The sequence below is a fragment of the Styela clava genome, chromosome 14, assembly GCF_964204865.1.
Source record: "Styela clava chromosome 14, kaStyClav1.hap1.2, whole genome shotgun sequence".
NCBI lineage: Eukaryota > Metazoa > Chordata > Ascidiacea > Stolidobranchia > Styelidae > Styela > Styela clava.
The window spans coordinates 8,727,624-8,737,728 of record NC_135263.1 but is presented as its reverse complement, the minus strand read 5'-3'; the positions used below and the strand labels follow the sequence as shown (position 1 = coordinate 8,737,728).

The 10,105-nt window shown below is 33.9% G+C and overlaps 1 protein-coding gene across 2 annotated transcripts; it reads right to left on the bottom strand.

The window, feature by feature from the left end:
* Positions 1 to 1,194: 1,194 nt before the first annotated feature.
* Positions 1,195 to 10,044, bottom strand: LOC120341090 (centrosomal protein of 95 kDa-like). Of its 2 annotated transcripts, none has more exons than XM_039409524.2 (17): positions 9,884 to 10,044; positions 9,463 to 9,591; positions 9,148 to 9,276; positions 8,470 to 8,688; positions 7,944 to 8,043; positions 7,307 to 7,799; positions 6,853 to 6,977; positions 6,474 to 6,632; positions 6,247 to 6,287; positions 5,924 to 6,066; positions 5,757 to 5,858; positions 5,521 to 5,638; positions 4,814 to 5,064; positions 4,283 to 4,452; positions 3,994 to 4,051; positions 3,005 to 3,223; positions 1,195 to 1,940 (listed from the first exon to the last, which is right to left on the bottom strand). In XM_039409524.2, exons 2-17 carry the CDS (start codon positions 9,497 to 9,499, stop codon positions 1,770 to 1,772), a joined length of 2,535 nt encoding a protein of 844 aa, XP_039265458.2. In that variant the 5' UTR covers positions 9,500 to 9,591; positions 9,884 to 10,044; the 3' UTR covers positions 1,195 to 1,769. The 2 variants fall into 2 exon arrangements, with proteins under 2 accessions (XP_039265458.2, XP_039265456.2); XM_039409522.2 differs by having other exon boundaries at positions 9,767 to 10,034.
* Between the last annotated feature and the right edge of the window lie 61 nt (positions 10,045 to 10,105).

Sequence of the window (10,105 nt, the reverse complement as noted above, 5' to 3'; positions counted from 1 at the left end):
TACGACATCTTGCGATCACTCAAATGAATTATATACATTGTTGTCGCCCTCTACCGAATGATGGTATTTTGACGATGATAGCTTCAGTAGTAGCGACGCTCTGCGCCGTTGAATGCCGGGCAGTCAGTTTTCGGCAAAATTTCCGTTTTTTTACCAAAAAAATAATTATTCAACATTAAAAAAGATGAGAATAGATGTAGATATAACAGCGCAACCTATAATAATTAAAATTAGCAATATACAGCGCGTTTTAGCCAAGATATGGCCGTTCAAAAATTTTGTCCGAAGTTAGGAACTGTCCGAAGTTAGGCGCTTTTACGGTACCGTAGCCTAACTGGCTAACTAATCCCATACCCGACCTGGACTGGTAACCGGACGAGAGGCCGTGGTTCACCATATGATTACAGGATTAAGCCGTCTTATCAGCTTTCCTCTCCCACGAATAAATATGTAAATCCTATTTTCAACAGGCAGACATGAGACAGGCATGCTTTCATGTTAGAGATAACACAGACTAAACAAATTTTTTCCTTTGTTATTTAGTTTGTAAACTATATTAAGCATAACGTTATCAACACTGCAAAAGCAGAAAAGTGGAGCGATCCTACCTTCCAATAATTACAAGAACCTGCATTGCAGCATTGACTGGATGATAATCTGACACTGAACGGGAAAGACGAGGATATTAATTTACTCACTGCCCAATAACGCGGCAAATGACGCTTTTTTGTCAAATCTAAATACATTGCCAATTCGTATTCATGAACAGGACATTTTTGGTTTCTCCAAATAAATTATCAGTTTAGTCGACATATAAGAGAACCGGTAGGGTCCCCGGCGTTAACGACACTCGAGAAAGCTCGCACAGATTGTTGCTCACTACCGCTCATAGCGGAGCGATGAATTTGAACCAAACGCCTGTAATTAAAAAAAAATGAGCATATTTACAGTTTACACCGTCGCAACTCCCAGCACAAATTGCAGCTGGAATTTCATCATTCTATACCACGTATAGTCGGCGGCTGAGTGTCTTGAATTTCTACAGAAGTCAAAAATACGAATAGCATTATTCTATGAATGGCAAGTCAAATACGACGGGGCGCTGACATTTCAAGACTAAAAGAATAAATATACATCACCACGAGAGACCTTTTTCCTAACGAACATACCCTTTTCAGAGGCGAAACTACAGAATTAAAAACATACAAATGTCTCATATTTATTAGAATAAGTTTAAATATTAAAACTCTTTGTTATATGTCATTCAAAGTTTTGCAAACTACTCAATGATTTATACAGTTCTCTACACTATCAAATATACACATACTACTTGAATGGTAAATTTCAGTACAAAACTTCAGGAGAAACTAATGAAATACATAACATCATATAAATAATGAGTGATAAATTTCCACACTACTCAACAAGAAAAGTGTTAAACACACAATGAAAAATATTGAACTCTACAAGCTTTGGTTACAATTTTAAAAGTCAAGTGACTTCGAAAACTAGCGCGTCCAAACTCGTGAAATTGGTCAAATAAAAAAACTTGCAATAAAATAAGATCGCTCTATTTGCTTATAAGTTACATATTCATAAAGTTAAACTAACAAGAGTCTGAAATACTAGGGATGTTGACTATCAAATTATGACACTATGATTACACAAACACAGTGCCTCTCTCACAATTTTAACACAATATATAAAATTTGGTCATAAAAGTATTCACAGTCTTATTTGCATTATAGTAATATTCGTAATTCATATTGTTAATCTTGAAACTTAGCATGATATGTTGCAAGCTGCAGTTGTCTTCTTAATCTGTCTGCCTCAATTTCACGAAAATATGCATCTTCATCATCTCTTGCAATCATATCTTGTAAATCACCAATTTCTTTTTCCATCTTCTGCCTCAGTCCACGTTTCATTTGACGAATCAACTGTGAGATGCAAAATTTATGACTGTCATGATCGTTATTTACTAACTATATTACTGTTATATTTATTGAATCAATAAACGCTCATTAATATGTCAGTCGCATGATGAGCGAGGCGAGAACACACATTTTAATAATATGAGGCATCTATATCAGGGTGGTCCAAGGTTGGCGGGCCGCAAAATCTTTTGAAAATGTTTCGCGGGCCGCAGTCGGAGAAAACCCAAAAATGATCAAAACAACGCAAATTTACTCACTTTAAATAAATTTAAGAATGGGGTTTTACTGTTCTAATCAGATTTTTGAGGAGGATATAGAAGCCTTTAGTTATTTTAAAATTGCTTGCCGAGAAATAACGTATTTTTGGTATATTTATTTTATCATGTTTGGTTTTGTAATGTCTTAAAATTATATTCTTTTGTGACAGATATTACTTGAAAACACACCAGACACTGTGGTTTAAGGTTGTTATAGGCAAGGAAATGCGTTTCCTCCCAGTTTTCCTAGGTCACCTTTTTTCACACCGATTGTATGATGAATTGTTATAGTTTCGTCCGTCCGTTTAAGTTGGGACTCGAGACTCAGCTGAAAAAAGATCTGGATCGCGAGGCGATAAGTCAGCTCCACGGTTCAGCACTGCTGTCAACATAGCCACAGCTCGAAACTAGAGGAGTGTTTTTACTAAAATAAAGGCACAAGACGTCTCTCCAAATGAGGAGTTACTTGGCGCGAGCTTAAGGTTCGAAGTTTATTTTGCCGGTACCGGTCACAAGTCGTCATTCCCATATTGGCGCCGTTTTGACGTTTATAGATACAACATTGAAATTCCCTGATTTCAACAAACATTAATCACGACATCGGGATTCAAAAAAGTCCCGCGGGCCGCAGTTTGGACCACCCTGATCTATATTATTGTATTGCATTTGAATCAAGTGCAGTTTTACGTATTTTGTGGCGTCTGAAGGTGCCGCAAGACCATGATAAGAGACGCCGCGGTTCGTTCGTGGCAGGTGCTGCCATGAAGTGGTAAGAACTGCGCCTCATTTGAATTGAAAATTTACAATCACCTTCATTTGAGCTGCATCTCGAACTTTTAAATCATTTCGTTCATTTGCAAGAGTGTCTGCCAAAATATTAAACTGATCTTTGTAATAATTTTCAAGGCTTTGTATTTCATCAAGTTGTCGTTTTTGTTGTTCTTCTCTTTTATCTCTTGCATATTTCCGCAATTCTCTCAATCTTGCTCGCTGGATTGACAAACCATCTTCAAAAAGTCGCTTGAATATCTGAACAAAAAAAACAATTGAAGCTTCATTATCAAAGATTGGAGCATCCGGATTTCATAAAAAGAAACATATTATTTTAGAATTAGGACTTCAATTATTTCAAATTCAAAAATCAAGCTACCTCGCTGTAAAATCGCAACAAAACCATAATCATAGCATCTTGATATGACAAAGTTGTCGTACATCTAAGGATGGGCAATTCAGAATATCGAAACCAGAGGATTCGAATCCAAGAGGATCCTATACCTAGATTTTGTTTCTGCCTGTATGGCGCCAGGTTTTTCTATTTTGGGTTTCTAATTTATTAATCAAAGACGAGTGGTTTCTCATGCATCGAAATCTTTCTCGTTTAATTAGGCTTCCCGCTGCTTGTCAGCAGGGAACCTATTGTATTCCTGTGTTTTATTATTATTATTATTTATTTATTATTATTATTTTTTCAAATTGGTCCTACAAACTTGAAATTCACCTCAAATGTGCAGAAGTTCTCAGCTAGCAATAAAATGCAAATTTTTTTTTACGCGGGAAGCCTGTTAAAGCTGCACGCAGCTCTAGTTATATTTGAGCTTGCTCTCAAAGAACCCGTTAGGTACATCCCCACTTCACTATGGAAATTGCTAAGGCTACAAAAAACAAACCAGTCAAGGCAATCATGTTAAAATACCCTTATCAATTAGTAGTAAATTAAACTTAATCTATGATATACAATCTCATGGTGGTTTTGAAACTGAATAAAACAAAAACAAAACTGAATGGAGTTTCATGTTTACCTTTTCTTCCTTGGTTCTCCGCTTCATCATCCTACCTTTCATTTGCAAATGATAATCTCTGAAATCAGAGTGAAATTTAAATGAGAGATATTCCTATTTGAAGTTGAAATAATTCAAGCATTTTTATTCATACAAAAGCGGAATATATTTGAAATGACTTCGAATAAAGAATTAAACATGATTCTACTCAGCATAATAGCATTGCTAACTAAAACTCAATGTTTTTGTCATTACCAAATAGTGAAAATTAATGCTAAACTGAATTTTGCACACCATTGACTACTCTTACTTATAATATTTCCTGATTCGAGCTGTCTGTAATCTCCTGTCTCGTAAAATTCTTTGAGCTTCTTTTTGTTTTGCAGCTCGTTCTTTCACATCTCTGAGATGTCTGGTGTGTTCGTGATCTTTTTGCATTATGCTGGTCAGTAACTCATGCTTGAGATGGGCTTCATGTAACTGAAAAAATAAAGTTGTGTGAAGATGTTGTTTGCGTCACTCAATGCAATTGGACAGTTGAGTTAGTTTTCTGCTTATGATATAGTTCTTATTTTTCTGGATGTTTTTTCTCTGCATAGTGCATGCAGCCATGCCCCTATTTGATATTTAATAATGCATAATTGGTATTATGGTACAGACACTAGTGTTAGGTAAAATTCATTTTTTCAGCTCTAGCATTTATGCAATTTATACAAATTCACACTGCAAAGTGGGAATAGTTAGATTAGAGAATAAGAGAAATCCCACTCATTTGCGATAATATTACGAGTGTATTTTGGAAAATTGCAAAACCTTGTTTAACCGTCATACTGATTATTACCTGCATTTCACCCTGACGCTTCTTGTTTTTATGATCAAATGAAGCTTTTGTAAGATGCTCAATCTGTCGAAATTGTTTGTGCCACATATCATTGAGAGTTGCTGCAGGTAATTCAAGCTGTGGAAATTCTTCGAGTAATTTGGGAAGAAGATCATATTCATTTATCGACTCAATGCCAGCACTGAGTGGTGCAGTAGCTGCGGTATATGGAAGTCGTTTGGGAGCAGATCGCTTGGTCGTAGCTTTGCATTCTGAAAAAAAAATAAAGATATTCAGAATTAAAAAAATGTACAAACATGTGAGAGACTGAGTACCGACTGTTACAGGAATCGTGTAAGTTTGCAAATTGTTTAGTTATTTACATTTTAAAAACAGAGATTGTAATATTATTTGAAAAAAATGCTATCACAGAAGTCCAGAGTAAACTTGAATATTTTGCATGCTAAGTTAGTGATGAGATATGAAGTGGAGTCTTGGATCTAACTATGCTAATATCACAGGATAAAAATCTTAGGTTCATACTTGACCGACCACCCCATCTAGGGTGTAAAACTCAGTATTGGACAGACAAACAAGAGAGGTGTTTAATTAAAATGCTACATTGAAAAATTATCTGAATCTACGAAATTTGGAGTAATTTATTCTCTGAATTTTTTTTTCAATTTAAAACGTATTTGATATTCCAGCTGAACAAAGAGTTAACTTGCTTTCCGGGCTCAGCCAACTTTTCAACTTGGCTGCATCAGTCATATTATTTCTCTTCCTCATTGATTTCCGCGGCACTCTTCTTTTGCCTTGTTTTTGTTGTTGAATTGTTTCTTTTACCTTTTTAGTACAAATATAGCCATAAGGCCTATAAGTAATAGTATAATTTATACAAAGTACTAAAACCAGACTAGAGTTTGCTAACTTGTACATATATTTTCACAACAATCATTACTACCTTCTTTTCAGTGTCAGAAACTTTTCTTCTCATCGGATTCAGTTTTTCTTTTTCAGAATCTTGAACTTCATCCAGATGATCTTGATAACTTCTTGCTAGAATCTGAAAGAACCAAAAAAAGTTTATTTTTTTAAATATAAATTTATATTTTTTTGTTTGTTACTTGCCTTGTTTTTCTCTTTTTGTAACGTCTTCTCCTTTTCAAGTAAGTCTCTGAATTGTTTTAGTTCTTTTGCAGTTTTAGTAGAAACTGTATCTTCAAATCGAACATTTTTACGTCTACTTCTGCCTCTTCTGGGCACAAGTGAATCTGCATAAAATGAATTACCAGGATAAAAATGGCATAATTTTCCAAAATGTTAATAAAATCAGTTAGTTGTCTTCCCGACAAGTAAATTTTCTATCAATATTATCATACATTTGTATCATATATTTATGATGAATGCGCATCAAGGATTCTAAAAAGCCATTATAAAAATTAATGTTTTACCATCCAAAGATTCTTCTGTAGTTGCTGTGTCATCCGCAAGACTAAAATAAGAAAAAATCTGTCATATAAACTATAAATTCAAAAGATTATTTTATATATTCGAACACAGTTACCAAATGAGATTGCTAATACGATAACTTGGTTGAGAATGAAAAAAAATCAATTACTCAAGAATGGAGTGTTTATATAACAGATAAAAAAAAATGCTATGAATGTATTCAGTTTACCTTGTATGAAGATCATCACTTGAAGCTGTCAATTCTGGTCTGAGTCTTGAAGATGAAAAATATTCTTGCCTTATTTTCTTCGATTCTTCAACAGTTTTCTGTAAATTATCCAACATTGCTTGCCAATCCTTTTCTTTTCGAGGTGGAAGCATTGTAGGCCTGAGGGTAGAATCATATTTTTGTTTATTATTCTGCACTGTCATAAATTAAGAAGTTTTTAATATGTATATAATCCATTCAGAAATTTTTTTCCTGAATTGATTTGCATTGACTGTTTAATGCAAGATAATAAATTCACCAGACTAGACTATATTAAATCGAACTAAAACTTATTGTACGTCTTCATATATGTGTAATATATCTGCAACATAAAAATTACCGAGAATCTATATTTCGCTGTGATGAATCATCATCTTCATCTAGTTTTCCTCTTCCACCACCATCAGCAACATCAATGGATTCTGATCCTGAAGATTCCTGATTAAATCTTGAGTGTTCCTTTTTCTGTGCAATTAGGGAAAAATTGACAAGAGAAAAAAGTTGACTAGGATAACAGAACACGAATAATTCTGATTTATTGAATTATTAAAATTTTAACAACTCTCAAATTTTGGTGCCATCACATTTGAACCCACGTACATTTGAACCAACGACAATTGCACCTGCATACTATTGCATCTATGAAAATTTTTTTTACGGATATTCGAACCCATACTAACCCTAACTCATGGATTTTAGCACCCTCATATAAATTGATCCCACGGATATACGGGTGCAAATGTATGGGTTCAAATTTACGTGGGTTCAAATGTACAAGTCACCTCGAATTTTACCTTGAGTAAAAATGACGTATGTTTGTCATCCAATTCAACATCAAGTGCTTGTCTTTGCCTTTCACTATCCATACTACTTCCACTATCACTAATAACTATACCAGAACCAGGAGGAGAGGGAGGTCTCATCGAAGGCACAAAATCTCTACTTCCATTTTGGTCTGTTGAGTTTAAGCCATTTTTAAGGTGAGATAAAGTTGATGAAAACCCGTTTAATTCTTTAGGAAGTGATTTATAGCTGTCCATATCTGATGGAACCGGAGAAATACTTGGTAAAGCATGTTTTAGAGTGTCGTTCCTCGGAGATAAATCAGTGGTTGCACGCAATGTATGATCGGAAAGTTCTCCATCAGAAATATCATCACTTAGTTCAGGAGTGCGACTCAGTTGAGGTTCAAGTTGTTCAAATTTGTCGCTTTGGGATAATTTGTCTTCATCAGTAGCTGATTTACCAAGGGCAATTAACTCCGCTGTACTTGAAAATGTGGGATCCCTGAAATACATAATACAAAAAAATTGTATATTCTTACATTTTTCACAAAAAATGCACCAATCGAAGAAATATGTTTATCTTATTAGGACAAGGTTATTGTACAGAATTATTTCATAACAGTATCAATGATCCCCTCATACTCACCCTTGTGAAACATTCAATTTTTCCATTTCTTTTTGAATAGTTTGCATAGCCATCAGTTTTGCATTATCACTCAGTTGATCTGAATCTATGTCACCTTCATCTGTTTGGTCAAATTGTTCAAATCAAAAATGGTTAACATTTCATAAAATAAGGAAATACAAGATGAGATATTCTCGTTTTCTGAGATCAAATTTACCATCTCACAGGTCACAGCTTTTCAATAATATCTTAGCTCATAAACCTGTGCTAAGCTAACCATGTTAGAATTTATTAAAAAAATGGAATTTTTCTTGTTTAGATCGACATTTAAACTGGTTTATCAAATCCAGGATCAAAAAGTTGAGTTCTGGCTGATCAGAGATCAATACATAACCCATCATCATCAGGAGGACCATTAATTATCAGCAATGATCAGCTCTGTCTTGATCAAAGACTTGTTCAGAGGAAATAACAAATGAAAATTGCTTAGATTCTGATCCAAAAATTTTTTTGAGCTAATATCGTACAAAAAACTTAAAATTCATACCCCCACTGTCACTATCCATTCCAATCTTTTCCAGCAAATAATCCAGTAGACCGTCGAGAATTTCAATCAAGTTGTAAACAGACAATAGATCACAATTTACTATATCTTCAGGTTGTATATGAGACAAATCTACTTTTAAATAATCTTCTGACAATGTTTCAACTATGCATTTAATATTGTGAATTTGTGCTTCTTTTGAGCTACAATCAACAAGAGTTCCTATAAAATACAAAAATATATATATAATAAGCTACCTATCACAAAATTTTCTCAAAAAACCGAAGAAATTATCCAAACAAAATTTGACAACAATCATGAAGACTGTTTTCAATGGTAATAACTTTAATTATTTAGAATGAGATTGAAGAAAAATAGGCTATATAGCAAAAGTACATCTTTAAGTATCAGCCAGGTTTGTTCTTACGTACATAAAAAATCATCCATATTAACAAAGATGATACTATTGCTTAAATGTTCCAAAATATACCGCGATATTTTCAAAATCATATGACTGTGGGAATTCATAAAATTGAAAAACATCTTGATGGGTGATAAAATTGAATAAACTTTATTCGCAATATTAGTAGTAATCATTCAAATGAAAGCTTCATATGCCTGGAATAATAAAAAAATGAACTTTTTCATAAGCTGCATTATAGGTGTCAAATGAGTAATAACCTGGTGGAAAGTCTCCCAAAATTGCATGATACAATGCAAGAAACAAATCACTTGTGCATTCTGAATATTCTTCAATCATGAACTGAATGTTGCATTTCGACAGCAGCTCATTGGCGTATGATACAACATCTGAAATTTGAAAATATAAACAAATTGACACCAATTGGAAAAGTTACACAAGTCATGCCATTCCATTTCCCTGCTGCTTCAGATTCAGTGCTTTCATTATGTTGCTTTTCATCAAGATAATATCTCAAGTTACAGAGTTAATGCGGTACCACTTTGTAATTTTATAGTTATAGATTTTAAAGTTACCTCCTTCTTTAACAATCGTCTCACTTTCTTCATCCATAGTACGAGTAATCCCTATCAAATGCTAGGTGGATGTCATCTCATTCTTCAACTCAAACTGTCAATGGTATGTCCTTGACGAAATAGGCCTATCTGAAAATACACCAGTAGTCTACATACAGACATATGATAAAAATAAATGATTATTATAATTGTAACTCTGTAACTGGGTAAAAAGTTGAGTATAATTCAACCTCATCAAGATTATCCCTTATGTATCCATTTTTACTTTACCTAAAACTAACAACAACTTTATTCCATAGATTACCTGTACACAGTCCAGAAACCAGGTTCAAAATAAATTCATAGTCTGGATTAAACAGTCTTATTTTTCAAATCTTGAATATCATCATAATTCAGAAAAAGAATATGGTACTATGCTCACTTTTTGATCTTGTTTATGGTTGCTCAAAACGATGCGTAATTTGGCACAAAATTGTGGACCGGTTGTAATAAACACCCCTACAAACAAAGATAGCAGTGCAGCATCTAAGAAAATGGATTTAAAAACCAAACCATGAAAATTTGTTGACATGCAGTTGCACAGTTCTAGCTGTAGCGAAATATACTTGCTTTACGCATAAAGTTTGGCCACGCATTTTCGTCT